At 50.7% G+C, this 13,290-nt stretch overlaps 6 protein-coding genes across 6 annotated transcripts; 4 read left to right on the top strand and 2 right to left on the bottom strand.

Annotated features, from left to right (window-relative positions):
- Positions 1-151: 151 nt before the first annotated feature.
- BGZ61DRAFT_480336 (uncharacterized protein) lies at positions 152-892 on the bottom strand (the record flags this gene model as incomplete). Its single annotated transcript, XM_046249178.1, has 4 exons — positions 152-459; positions 520-653; positions 798-843; positions 883-892. The coding sequence occupies 4 exons, from the start codon at positions 890-892 to the stop codon at positions 152-154; spliced, it is 498 nt and encodes a 165-aa protein (XP_046101981.1).
- Positions 893-3,003: 2,111 nt separating this feature from the next.
- BGZ61DRAFT_424291 (triacylglycerol lipase) lies at positions 3,004-5,111 on the top strand. The gene is made up of 2 exons (XM_046243599.1): positions 3,004-4,623; positions 4,719-5,111. Exons 1-2 carry the CDS (start codon positions 3,090-3,092, stop codon positions 4,874-4,876), a joined length of 1,692 nt encoding a protein of 563 aa, XP_046101980.1. The 5' UTR covers positions 3,004-3,089; the 3' UTR covers positions 4,877-5,111.
- Positions 5,112-5,587: 476 nt separating this feature from the next.
- BGZ61DRAFT_357349 (major facilitator superfamily domain-containing protein) lies at positions 5,588-6,286 on the top strand (the record flags this gene model as incomplete). The annotated part of the gene is made up of 1 exon (XM_046240873.1): positions 5,588-6,286. A coding segment is annotated over one exon (699 nt), but the record flags the coding sequence as incomplete, so codon positions are not given.
- Positions 6,287-6,605: 319 nt separating this feature from the next.
- BGZ61DRAFT_59738 (concanavalin A-like lectin/glucanase domain-containing protein) lies at positions 6,606-7,792 on the top strand. Its single transcript, XM_046256893.1, has 2 exons — positions 6,606-7,175; positions 7,234-7,792. Exons 1-2 carry the CDS (start codon positions 6,773-6,775, stop codon positions 7,647-7,649), a joined length of 819 nt encoding a protein of 272 aa, XP_046101978.1. The 5' UTR covers positions 6,606-6,772; the 3' UTR covers positions 7,650-7,792.
- Positions 7,732-9,034, bottom strand: BGZ61DRAFT_357234 (cryptococcal mannosyltransferase 1-domain-containing protein; the record flags this gene model as incomplete). The annotated part of the gene is made up of 2 exons (XM_046240864.1): positions 7,732-8,147; positions 8,203-9,034. The coding sequence occupies 2 exons, from the start codon at positions 9,032-9,034 to the stop codon at positions 7,732-7,734; spliced, it is 1,248 nt and encodes a 415-aa protein (XP_046101977.1).
- A 967-nt stretch (positions 9,035-10,001) lies between these two features.
- Positions 10,002-12,938, top strand: BGZ61DRAFT_455576 (uncharacterized protein). The gene is made up of 3 exons (XM_046246399.1): positions 10,002-10,454; positions 10,507-10,938; positions 10,990-12,938. The coding sequence occupies exons 1-3, from the start codon at positions 10,068-10,070 to the stop codon at positions 12,754-12,756; spliced, it is 2,586 nt and encodes an 861-aa protein (XP_046101976.1). The 5' UTR covers positions 10,002-10,067; the 3' UTR covers positions 12,757-12,938.
- The last annotated feature ends 352 nt before the right edge of the window (positions 12,939-13,290 follow it).

The raw sequence follows: 13,290 nt of genomic DNA, 5'->3' as shown, positions 1-13,290 counted from the left end.
TCCATCCCGGAGCGAGTGACGGAACATAGTACCTGGTAATAGTCACTAATCGATAGCCGGATTAGAATGACGCAAGGGTCGGCTCGTCCGCTCCCATTGGCACTTCCCAAACGAGTCCGCAGAGCGTACAGTATAGCATGGGAAAGTAATGCTAGCTCTGACCCACCCGCAACAGGGGGTCAGGTCGGTCACTTTTCGCGCTCGCGATGTACCAATTCACAATAACGCGACCTCGGACGCGCGATTCTGGCCACAATCTTGAAGATGGATAGGTCTCAGCAACTGGAAAAGCACCTGGAACAGATCGAGCAGCTTTTGCAAGCCCAGCAGCAACACCAGCAGCAGCAACTTGAACTGACCCAACGGCTCCTTGAACAACAGCAGCAACAGCAGCAACAGCTGTAGCAACAAATCCCTCAAACACCCTCGCCACAACCGCAACACACAAGGCGGTCTGCCCTTAGCTGTAACAACGCAAGCAACTCCTCGCCGCAGGTCAGGCCGGCCGGCTATGCTTACACAGCTGCCGGTGGAGGAGCTCATCGAATTTATCGGCTCTTCCAAAATAAGCCGACAGATGCGTCTCATACAGATCCCTCAAGCCCTTGGCTGGAACTGCTTGGTTGAGGCTACCCGAGGCGCCCTTCGAAGGGCTGGATATAAGAGATATATTGCACGTCAAAAACCTCCTATTAGTGAGAAAACGCAACAGCTCCGGCTTGCTTTTGCAGAGGAACATGTTAACTGGCCCTTAGAGGCCTGGGAGGCTGTGCCAGAATCTTATCTTAAAGACTTACTAGCCTCTTGTCAAAAGGATGTCAAGCTGTAATTGATGTAAAGGGACTATATACAAAATACTAGATAATTAATTTTCTAGCTGACTTGGATACATCGTAGCACAAAAAGTAACCAACCTGACCCACTGTTGCGGGTGGGTCAGAACTAACATTTCCCCTGCTATACTGTAGATATCATGATGCCCCACCTTGCTCGGCTATTTATGCATCTGTCATCCACTTCCATTACGGAGTAGCCTGCTGTTTGCAGCAACGCTAGTCGCGTGCGTTTCAGGCACTTGTATGCGCATCCCACTGCAAGCGACACGATTCCTGAATTCGGCATAGTTAGCTCAAACGCTAATGCAGCCTGCTTATGGTTACATAGACAGGGAAGACGATGATTGTGAGGCTCACAGCAACTGGTGCAGCTTCATACCTGTTACGGCAACGCTCACACAAGGAGGTAAAGGTGAACGCGGAGGGTGTGCAGGGCTCCTAGAAACGAATCGAAAATTTACTTCTTGACCATTCGTCGGCCTTTTGCAGCACATCGAGAATTTGTCATCTGCATAGAATCGGTGGGAAGCTGGGACGAAGCTTTACGAAGCAGGGCACGGGTAGCATTTATTAGCCGCCCCAAAGCGTCCGCCCTCCGCGGCCCGCGATTCTGCGAAGTTATTACTGAGCTTTTTGCGCTTAAGCCCCTCTTGTAACACACTTGCATCGTCTTTGTTTGGAAGGTTCATGAATGTCGCCGTCTCTACTCCGTATGGAGTACGAAGTTGAAAATTATATAGCTGCTATGGCGCCAAAAGGTCATGATCAAGGGTTAAGTAGTTGGCGGACCTCTGTGATACGTACCTACCGTTAATACCACGAGAACCCATAAAGCAAGGATCGGGATCTCTAGCATATTAATAGTACTTAGAAATTCATATTGGATTTTTATGCGCCTGTCCGATGCCGCACACCCTCGCAACCCTGCATTTATTGCCATGGAAACTCTCTGTCCTGATGAACCACGCACCTCCGCCGCTACAAGGGGTCCCATGATCTTGACGTTTTGTTGATCCTATATGCTCTCGGTATGATTTTGCAAGCTCCGGGTAAGACCGTTTCGTATTTTCCGCAATTTCTAAAGCTAAGGACAGCAAGCATTTCACATACCCAACGGGGCGAGGTCAACATCTCAACCTCCCAGCCTCTGCGTATATCGACCTCATGAAATAGCTTTGCGTATCCTTGCACCCAGACCTGGCTAGGTGGTCAAAAGAAGGGGGCAGGGGTTCACTCCATGGGCAGCCTTGTCCTAGCCAGCACATTCACCGTCCCATCCTGGGTCGTAAATGCGGAGAGGATCCTAGCTCTCTCTGCAACCTGGTGTGACATTGAGACCAGGGATTCTTCTAATTCACTGACGATTGTTGATAATGACATCGTGGCGCAGTCTCACCACTTGAGCTAGCGCTATCGGAGGCGCGTACGTTTGATTGGCAATGACGTATACAAACACCTTGAGGCCGAAATATAGGGTCTCCTGTCGCCTCCGTCAAGTAGAGTTATGCAACATGCTTACGCAAGTCGCAAGCCACTCGAAGCTGTCATGCAGGCAGTTCTCGCTCTGGTATTGCTCGCATCGTGCCGAAATTCTCCCCACGCTCGTTCGCAGAGCCTACCTAGCTCGTTGGAGCCTTGTTCTGGGACATATTCTGGGATCACCTACTGTACTTCTTTGATCGGAAATGTGTAAGATCTTAGGAAGAGACGTTGTACAGTAATCACTCTTCACTATGGGACTAGGTGATCGAATGGGGATCCTTATTACCCGTGATTGAGGAAATTGACGTTCAAGTCAGTATAATTTTCCGTCTATAAATCTACGCTTTTCAAATAAACCATATTGAAATATCAGAAATTCAGAATAAACACAACTGCCTCAATGAAGCATTATCGTCATCAGTCTCCTCCATAAACAGGATCTGCCACTGCCGGCCCATCTGCCATGCTTCCGCATTCAGAAACGCGGGTACATGCTGCAGAAGTTTCCTGATATGTCTTGTGCCACCTAATCGGGCCGTTATTCCCTGATGCTGGTAGTATGTCCAGCTTCGCCACGGATCTTCCCAAATTTCTCCAATGTGACAGCCAAGGCGATTCGTCCGTACGGTATATAATGGACTACCTCCGTGCCGCCGCGACAAAAACCGCAAGTCTGCGGACTACTGGCAAGAACTCCCCTTCTTCCGTCGTTAAGACCAATTTGAATCAATCGATCCAGGTATAACAGCTTTAGCAACGACACCGAACTCCATGATGGTGTTGTTTACTCTACGGGTTGGGCTCCTCATCACTGTACTCCACAATCTGGCTTCTGCGAGCCCACTGAAAGTCAGACAAGATGCAGCACCGACAGCCACCGTCAAGAACGGAACATACATTGGCGTCTACAGCTCAGAGTATGACCAAGACTTCTTTCTTGGGATTCCTTTTGCTCAGCCTCCGGTGGGAGATCTCCGCTTCCGCAATCCAGTGTCTCTCAACACCACATGGGAAGGAAGTGCCTACGCCACCCAATTCTCGTCGGCATGCTACAATTACGGCGGCCCTGCAACGTCGGCTACAACTGCATTCTCCGAGGACTGCCTGGCCCTCAATATCATACGACCAAGCGGCACCGAGTTAGGCGCCAACCTACCTGTGGGTGTTTGGATACATGGTGGTGCCCATATTCAGGGCTCAAATCGGGACCCAATGTACAACATGTCCTTTATCGTTGAGCAATCCGTCGCCGCTGGTAAACCGTTCATCGGAGTCAATCTTAACTATCGCCTGCAACTTTTTGGATTTATGTACGGATCGGCCGTCGTGGAGTCAGCTATCGGCAATCTTGGCTACAAAGATCAACACTTGGCGCTTCGTTGGCTCCACGAGAACATCGCTGCCTTTGGCGGAGATGCTTCAAAGGTTACAATCTGGGGTGAAAGCGGAGGGGGTGAAAGTGTCGGAGCTCATATCATATCCTATGGCGGCCGTGACCAAGGTCTCTTCAGGGGAGCCATTATGGAAAGCGCTGGTCCGATCAATCCATTTCGATACAACAGTCCAGCTGAATGGGACGTGTACTACAACGCCATTACTCGTGCCGCCAATTGCAGTTCAGCAATCGACACTCTTGCTTGCCTTCGCACCGTGCCTTCCGAGGCTCTCAACTCGATTTTCGCCAGTAATGTGACGGCCTCAATTCCATCTTGGGGTATGGAAGTTGATGGTGACTTCATTCAAGGGAATGCACGCGAGGCACTTCTTTCAGGACAATTCATCAAGGTGCCTGTGTTACAAGGCCAAAATCACGATGAAGGGACCGCTCTCACAGTGAGGGGCATTGACACAGACGAGCAATTCTTGGCCAATATTAGAAGTCGGGGCCCTGACAACGCAACTGCGCTCGAGATCGCGGCACTGTACCCTGATATTCCCGAGATTGGCATTCCGCCGACACTTGAAGGTCGACCACCAGCATCACTCGGCCTTCAGTACAAACGCATATCTGCTTTCGTCGGTGATCTTGTATGGCACGCGCCTCGCCGCCTAACTGATCAAATCTTGGCCCGAAACAATGTCAGCAGTTGGAGTTACGAGTTCAATGTTATTCCCAACGGTATTCCTCCGACAACGGGCGCAACCCATTTCACCGAGGTGGCGTTCGTGTTCTACAACCTTCTTGGGCTTGGATATCCTGACTCGCCTTTTGAGGGAACGCCACAAAGTTATAAGGATGTTGCAGATATCATTTCGCGGTACTGGGTCAACTTCATTGTCGATGGTGATCCGAACAGCTCTGAAGGTAAGTTCCCATACCTCTATTCAGAGGTGCTGTCTGCTTTATCAAAACTTTTTTGTAAACCATTTCCTTCCTCTAAATTGACTCAATATTTACAGTTGGCCCCCATCAATGGCCCTCTTATTCTCTCGAGAATCCACAGATTATGGCCTTTGATGCGAACACGACCGATCTTGCGTTTCCCATTCCCGACACATACCGTGCAGAGCCAATTCAGTATATTTCCGATCACTTGGGCATTGCCTTTGGACGGTGATTCTCATCACTTGTTGGTACCCAAGTAGAAGGTTGGAGGACTTCGGGGTCCGGATCCAGAACAGGCCGAGGGAGCTCGGCATGCTCCTCGTTGTTGGTCGGTAGTTTAGGGTCAAGAGGTAAGTCCGCCATCTCGAGATTGAAGGTTCACCAACTGTATGAATCGAGTAAATAGGGAGAACTTTGGGTTCAGGCGTCACAACGCGTCACAACGTGTCAGAACGCGACCGAAGTATTATCTGATTAGATGCATTAGTGTTTGCGCAGAAATACATAGCAAATATTAACGAAATATATCAGGACGCCCATACCCCCGACTAGCGTCCAGGCCAATCTACATCGCAACCCACGAGCCCCCAACCGTGGATGGATTGATTACAAAACAACAGGTCTTGTGGATTGACGTTGACGTAGATTGAAGTCAATATATTGATCAATACCGTGGAAGTCGTCGGTTGATTCCCTACCCTGATTGGAATGTGGCCCTAGGCCGGCCCTCGGGGACTCCCGATGGTGTATCCTGAAGGATTTCAGGGCATCAACCTAGGCGCCGACAGGGATTCTAGACCCTACTGCTTCCGGCATTTGGACGCTAACTAAATCGGGGAATTTTATACCGCAAGTTTAGGAACGTTGAATGAGGTAGGTGGTATTTTCCCCAAACAATCGCCAGCTACTCAACCAACTCCGTTAATAGCAATTCAAGTGGTACCAGGTCTTTGAGGCCCTTCGGGACTGCAAGTCTTGGGTCATCACCTTCTTCTTCCTGTGCATGAACGTCTCCAACGGCGGTCTTAACACGTTTGCCGCCCAGATTGTCTCCGGATTCGGCTTTACTCCTCTGAACACCGTCCTGCTTGGTATGCCCACCGGTGTGATCCAGGCTCTTGCTTCCATCCTGGCGACACTGCCTCCGCGATACATCAAGGACACACGTTGCCTCTCCGCGGCAGTGTGCTGTGTTGTGCCCTTGGTCTGCTCCATTGTCATCCGAAAGCTGCCAGACTCCAACCGAGGTGGCCTTCTGACAGCCTACTACTTCTTCTACTTCTTCTGGGGACCTTACGCCTTGGCGCTCAGCTTGCCCATGGCAAACACCAGTGGGCATATGAAGAAAGTGACTGTGAATGCCATGGTGTTCCTGGCATACTGTGTCGCAAACATTATTGCCCCGCAAACCTTTAGAAGCTCAGAGGCGCCGCACTACAGAACCGGGTACAACTGCATCTTGGGCTTTGAGTGCTCTGCCGTAGCGCTGATGGCCATGTACTGCATTGGAGTGAAGTGGGAGAACAAGAAGAGGGATCGGCTGTATGGGGAGGTTACAAGAACGGCTGGTGAGTTCACCATGGACGACAACACCGATGATGTCACGAATTTCGAGAAGAAAAACTTTCGATATGTTTGTTAGTTTGGATGAAGCACGGAGAGGTATTTAAGAGTGGCAGATTGATGGTAGATTAGGGAGACGGTGATAATATAAGAGCTCGATTAGAAAGCAAAGCGTCTATCGGCGCACCATAAATAGAGAACCTGCCAGGAATGCATTTGTTGTTGATTGACCCGCTGTCGACAGGTCGCGTGCTCATTTCTTGTACCACCAATCTACCACAGACTGTTCTCTAAGCGATGTGGAAGATTGTGCTCTTGTTGAATAGACGGTTTGTTTTAAATTGAGAGGCCTAACCTGATAGTGACGGAAAAATCTCCAAACCCCAGCTTCTACCCACTTCATGAATGTATCTGAAACGGACTTCATTAATTTGAGCCTCTCCTGACTAGGACCACGCGATTTGAGCTGCAAATACTTTAATCGTCCAAATCCCCATTGGGTTTTACGGACATGCATCATTGACATTCTTTTCGTCGTTCATTTTTCTTCAGCAACTGCATCGCCATGCGTATCCTTTCACTTTTTGCTTTGCTGGCCCTGGAGGCTGCTGCCCTCCCCTCATTTGCGGCCGGGTTGAAAAGAGACACGCTCACTTCAACGTATTGCGGTGCCCCTAACCAATATGAGGTCCTTTCTGGAACGCCTTGGATCATCTTCTCCATGAACTACAATTACCAGTCGATCGAGGGATCTTGCTGCACCGGGCTCTACTCGACATCTGGATCTGGCGATGCGCAGCGCGTCCATTGGAGCAGCATCTGGGACATTGATGCGACCGTCAATCCGAATTTGGTCAAGGGATATTCGTTCATTGGCTTGACTCAGAACTTGCAGACGCGATTGAACGCGATCGCAAGTATCCCCAGCACGTACACATGGACCGTCTCCAATTCCACCGCCTACAAAGGTTAGGGCCACTTCATTTTTTCTCTGCTACTTCGACTTGCTCACATATTCATCGCAAGGCAACGTGGTTTACGATTTCATGACTTCCGACACTAAGGGTGATGAAACATCCAGTGCGGCGCAAGAGCTCATGCTCTGGATTCGGTACGAAGGCGGGCAGATCCCCCTTGGTTACGACAAGGGCGCGGTCGCCACCATTGACGGCCTGTACGGAAAGGACGGATGGAAGTTGTACCAAGGCCTGAACACCGACACAGGCATCACTGTTAGCTCGCTTCTGGTCCCCGAGAATGATCAGTTTGGCGATGGCGTTGGAGGGACGTTTGAAGGCGACATCAAGGACTGGCTGATTGCACTTGCTGATCAAGGTGTCTATGACAAGAGTACCTATGTCAACGTTGGTAATGCGGGCATGGAGCCATTCTGGGGCACCGTCACCTTTGACAACACTCTGGGCTTGAGGATCGACCTTTGACTGATTGAAGCGGGTGTCTATCTCAATGAGGATAGAGTGACTCTAAATCCTCTACTTAATTGGTATCTAAATGGAACGCCATTCATACGTGAGCCCATCCGTTTGCAATGAGGACCTGCATCTCGTTAATCAAGCATGCCGTTCCGGGTTCTTTTCGTCCAGGATGTTGCATTTCCCAGGAGCGCTGCCGTCTGCGTATCACCAACTCCTTAAACCATGGTGTTGTGAACCATCTAACTAATCTATTCTTCCATAATCCCGTCAGGATATCGAAGTAGGTGATCCATGATCCGCTTGGATGAACCAGCTTGTAGGCTTGGCCGTGATAACCAACGCGGACATTGGGATTTAGGTACACGCCCTTCGTTGCTGACGCTGGATTATCGATGTGGATCAAGCAGCATTCTGAGCCCTCGACATGCGACTCGGCAAAGGTGTCGTCGACACCCCGGAAGGCGATGGGCTTTTCGCCAGTGAACGCTGCCGCAGGCATGAAAACTGATCAAGGATTAAGCTCTGATATGTGCAATGGAGGGCAAGATGGAGGGCTTACCCATGCCATTCCAACAGCTGGTGACCGGAACAGGTTGGCTCCGCTTCATGGCGCTTCGAGACTGCGATGATCGGAAGTAGGGCCAGGTCTGCGTCGCATGCTCATGGCCTTCGACGTCCCTGAGCGCAAACGTGTCGTAATATAGCGGCGGCTTGCTGAAATCTAGCGAACACGCGGCGGCGTAGTTGCCATTGTTTGTGTTGAGCAAGGCGATCACGTCGGTCACCGAGAAGACAACGTCATTCAGAAAGAGGACGTAGTCAAACGTTGTGCCCTGTTCTGCCATCCTGATCAAAGGTTGCAGCGAGGCATTCCGCAGTCGGGCAAGATACGGGATCCTGCGAAGCTCTATCCGATCGCGCGCCGTCTTGACCCAGCCATTCCCAGGCTCCGCGGGCGTTGATGCTATTTCGTCGGCGTGCGTCCTCTCGTCCAGCGTGACATTGCGTCCAGCGCCGACCAGGTCGAGCGCCCTGTCGAGATCGCGGAGGGCATCTTTGGAGCGGTCCCTGCTGCCGCTCTCGAAGACGCTCACGAAGACATTCTCCGGGCCGAGAGCCTGGACCAGGTCAAGGACGCCTTTGTTCCAAGACGCGCGGAGGATGCCCTCGTTGTTCCAGTGCAAGCTCGCGATGTACACCCGGACGGGCTTACGGAGCTTCCCCTTCGCGCCATGTTCTCGGCTCGCGGTATCTAGACGACGGTGGACGAGGAAGGCATCGACGAGGGTCCAGGCGACGAAGGCGAAGAGGATATATCGGAGGACGGAGAGGTTTCGGCGTGCGACGGTTCGTATTCGGAGGGTGCAGTATCGCGCATGTTGTAGCAACATGCCGGGTCGGAGGTGAGGAGGCTGTGGCCAAACGTGGCCAACTAGTGATGAAGAGAGACGGCCATCAAGCAGATTGCGGGGTTTGTCTTGGGATGCCGAGACTCGAGTTCACGGTGAGTCGCCAAACGATGTAGATACAGGGAACGGCATCACGTCTGGATTGGCATGTAGAAGCCAAGCTGCTAGCCAAGCTTCCAGCCAAGAAGTAGTTTCGGCTATTGCGTCTTGGGAAATTGGATTTTCCGTTACGTTCCGGTGGGACTCGCTGCAGAACACCCTGTACATTCATGCTTGTTTCCGGCTCTATCCGAAGGTGATTTCACTTGTGTCCAAGTTCCTCTCTTCTAAGTAAAGCATTCAATTGCCGATTCCTATTGAAGATGATTGCTTGCCGAGCCGATTATCCGGCTCATCGCGTTTATCTTCCGAGAAATCTTGCGCTATCACACCGACACTGTCCGGCTAGACTTGATGCGAGCAAGGTTACGTCAACCCGTTTCATTCTGGCCTGAGTATTAGCGCCAGCCACCACCAAAGAGGCCAAGGGGGCTGTGAGTGATCCTTCACACGAAAGAAGAAACAGCCGGGAGCTCTGCTTGAAGGGCTTGGGCCACACAAGAGCCCGTGGAGTTTTGCCCTGCCCTGAAAGTGGAGTTTTTGCAATGCTTGGTCGTCTCAAAGCACTCTTAAAAAGTGGCTAAAACGGGTGATCACCAACAGATCTCGTATTTCCTCCCCGCTCATATGTCAACAGCGTCGCTCTCAACGAGCCGATTGGTCGCCCCCATGGACTTCTCGCTTAGCTGTCACAGCACTCTCCGCAATTATGCGATCCCACAGCCACGCTGCGGGTGTTAGCGGTTGGACACTTGGCATTCCAGGTGACATCTAATACCAAGAGCCAACAGCCAACAGCCAAGAAAGCTAGCGGCGCATTTGGCTCTTGGTATTAGGTAGCATATGATACGAGATAGGAGCCGATTCAAGGGGGTGGCTGCAAAGCTTGAAACGAGGGCAGCCGTTGCTGCGCCAAATGCAACTGTGTCTTATCTGCCAAACTCCCCCGTCTGTAGCATGTCTAGGGATATCAATCAGCACCTCCAGTCCGACCATGTGGAGGCGACGACTTGTCGACGTTGACCCAGTCACCGGATCAGCAGGAGCAGCTGTTTTGTGCACAGTCTTGACGCAATACCTATCCTCCAGACGGTCCGAGGTGTGCTCTGAGGCGCTGGGTTGGACATTCCTACCGATTCTGTTCACGTTTACGAGACCACCCGACGTCCACACGATCCCGAAAGCGATTCCTTCCAACAACCACACATCGAGTTCTACATATAAAAGATCGTTATGGATAGTTGCTGCTGGTATTGCGACATCCTGTCTTTGCAGGGCAGAGGATAATGTCGTCGGATACCTGGTAAGCCACCATGTGCGACGCAAAACGGCGACTTCAAGCTAAAAGCCACCAGCCGGCGTTGACCCCTTTGCTTCTGGTAGCCCAAAAACACCTTGGGTCAAAGCTATCTGCCTCGACTGCCTCTGAGGCTTGGTTCTTCTCCCCTCTCGTCGACACCATCTGGGGGACAGGCTTGGCTGGATGCTTTGCTACCCTGACACTGCTAAACTGGGATCTCTGGGGATCCGCCCTAGCCATTGTCCCGGCTGTTGCTCTGCTAGCCGTCTTTATCACTCTGTTACCGAGAACCAGCAAGAGCTCTCGAATTATTCCGCTTGTGGATATTCAGGATGCCATCGTCCCTCTTTCACTGCGAGTTGTGGTTGTCCTGGTGGTTGCGCTCTGCGTGCAAACTTTCTCATTCGGCTTCCCTAAAAGCTACAATGCGCCTACCGTGCTATTAGGTTTATCCAAAGCGCTGTCTTGGTATTTTATCATGCGAACCGTACGTAATTTTCTCTGCCGAAATGTTACAACCATGCTCACCAGTTTGCAGGCTCAACATGCTTCCTGGTACACTGTCACAGCGATCGTCACATTTAGCATTACGTCCACCCGCAATCCATTCACGTATTCATCTGACACCCATGCCTTATCGCACGTCGTCGCTTCGTTCCTCGCACTTGGCCAGATCATATACATGCTTCCAAAGCATACGAAAACCCGATCCGCCCTCTGGGCCCTTTTCCTGCTCCCTCTCGTCCCATACCTCGCGAACATATACGAGCTCAGTCTCGAACAATCTTCCGCGCCTAGTTTCAACTGGTCTCGCCAGCATCCGGTTGACTCTCTGATTCAGAAGGCCAAGATCGATTTCGAACGTCTGTCGCAAAAGCAATCCCAAACATACCCCGAGGCTTACGCCGAATATCGACGCAGATACAACGCAGAGCCGCCGCGCGGGTTCGAGGCTTGGTATGTGTTTGCGTCATCGCACCAGTCACCGATCATCGACGACTTCGATGTAATATACGACGCCATCTCACCATTCTGGAAACTGAGTGGCAAAGACGTCCGTAGAATAATACATGATGCTCGACATGCGCAAGGTGGCGAGCTTTGGCATTGTGCTTTCTCTGGTGACACCGCCCAGACAAACTGCAGCCATCCTCAGCGCAGTATCGACAGAAATTTCGAATTTCTATTCAACACGCTATCCAAAGATCTGCGTGGGGCAATTCCCGACATCAGCTTCCTGCTAAATCACCTCGATGAACCAAGGGTGTTGATTCCACCACCAGCATTAAGAGAAGGGAATCACATTAAGACACAATTCAACCTGACGGACATGTCACATGGGCCTGTTTGGAATGCCGTTACAAAATTTTGTCCGCCTCAGTCAAACCCCAGTGCTACCAAGACAAAGCGCAAAGTGGAAACTTTTGGCCTACCTTTTATCACGGATCTCCCATCGGCCATGGATCTATGCCAACATCGCCAGTATAGCCATATGCATGGCCTCTTCATCAGCCCGTCCTCCTTCCGCCTGATTGAAGGGTTAGTGCCAATCCTGTCAACGGGTGCGCCTTCAACAATGGGCGATATATTGTTTCCCAGCCCGGCCTACCTGGAAGAAGGCTTTAAATATGACGAGGCCCATGACGTCGACTGGGATAAGAAGAAGAACAATCTCTACTGGGCTGGCTCTACTACTGGTGGCTTTGCTTCAGACGACCAATGGCGAAACTTCCACCGACAACGATTTGTGGAGTTAGGGCAAAATCTGGGAGGTCAGAAGCATTATTATCTCCGACAGAGAGGTCACACAATAAACCGGGTGGAATCCTCCTTTCTAAACGGCAGAAGCTTCGACGTTGTCTTTTCCAGGATATTTGCATGCCAGACCAAGTACTGCAGAGAACAAAAGGCATACTTCAACACAAAGGTTTGGGCACACAAGGACCGAGCACTTCGATCACAGTTGGTGTTTGATCTTGATGGCAATGGTATGAGCGGTCGCTACTACAAACTCTTAGCTTCAAAGTCCCTGCCACTAAAACAGACATTGTTCCGAGAATGGCATGATGATCGTCTCGTCCCGTGGGTCCATTATATACCCATCAGCCAAGGCATGAAGGAGGTTCCTGAGCTTGTGTTTTATCTCACTTCAACCGTGCCTGGGCAGCGGAGGGCGAAAGAGATTGCGGAGCAGGGTAGGGAATGGTTCTCGAAGGCCTTTCGAGAAGTCGACATGACCATCTATACATACCGGTTACTGTTAGAACTGGCGAGACTACAAGATCCAGAGAGGAAAGCAAGCTGATCATATGCATGTCTCAACTTGATTACACACTTTTAGACGGAGTATAGAGGTTGGGGCTCATTGTATGGGAGCGGGGCGTCCGGAGTACTTTATATCTAACAACACGGCATTTGTCATTTACAATACACTGGGGGGCCTAATAAGTTCAATACCATTTAACCAAAACTTAAATCTTTATCTTATCCACCTAATGCCTTTATTTATGGCCGGAACCTACATTTTCTATGTGCTCCCAATCATAGGCGATAATACGTTCGGTGAAAACTAGGTAAGATCAGCAAGTTCACGGGACTTCCAATGGTCCCCAATCATGGTTATTAGGTTTATTTCCTGTTTAATTGTATGCATGTTTCTCTAGAGTCTGAAACTGTGCCTTGTACGTTCTTGCATCTGGAGTAAATGCCATACCCTAACCTACTTATTGATGGGGTCAGCGCTGCTCAATGACTCTGGCCGAAACAACTAGACCTACCATTGGATTTATTTCCCGCTACTCCCTCGAAGATTAACTGCAAACTGATATTCGATAATTGC

Source organism: Ilyonectria robusta (assembly GCF_021365365.1).
Source record: "Ilyonectria robusta strain PMI_751 chromosome Unknown BGZ61scaffold_15, whole genome shotgun sequence".
NCBI lineage: Eukaryota > Fungi > Ascomycota > Sordariomycetes > Hypocreales > Nectriaceae > Ilyonectria > Ilyonectria robusta.
Note: the sequence above shows the minus strand (reverse complement) of the source record. Positions and strands in the feature narration are given on the sequence as shown.

What these genes read in the sequence shown, in the direction of transcription:
- BGZ61DRAFT_424291 (XM_046243599.1), top strand. Translation starts at nt 3,090, where the DNA reads ATGATGGTGTTGTTTACTCTACGGGTTGGGCTCCTCATCACTGTACTC. An exon ending in TGATCCGAACAGCTCTGAAG is followed by an intron (nt 4,624 to 4,718) that starts GTAAGTTCCCAT and finishes CAATATTTACAG; the next exon opens with TTGGCCCCCATCAATGGCCC.
- BGZ61DRAFT_455576 (XM_046246399.1), top strand. Translation starts at nt 10,068, where the DNA reads ATGCAACTGTGTCTTATCTGCCAAACTCCCCCGTCTGTAGCATGTCTA. An exon ending in ATAATGTCGTCGGATACCTG is followed by an intron (nt 10,455 to 10,506) that starts GTAAGCCACCAT and finishes AAAAGCCACCAG; the next exon opens with CCGGCGTTGACCCCTTTGCT. An exon ending in GGTATTTTATCATGCGAACC is followed by an intron (nt 10,939 to 10,989) that starts GTACGTAATTTT and finishes ACCAGTTTGCAG; the next exon opens with GCTCAACATGCTTCCTGGTA.
- BGZ61DRAFT_59738 (XM_046256893.1), top strand. Translation starts at nt 6,773, where the DNA reads ATGCGTATCCTTTCACTTTTTGCTTTGCTGGCCCTGGAGGCTGCTGCC. An exon ending in CAATTCCACCGCCTACAAAG is followed by an intron (nt 7,176 to 7,233) that starts GTTAGGGCCACT and finishes ATTCATCGCAAG; the next exon opens with GCAACGTGGTTTACGATTTC.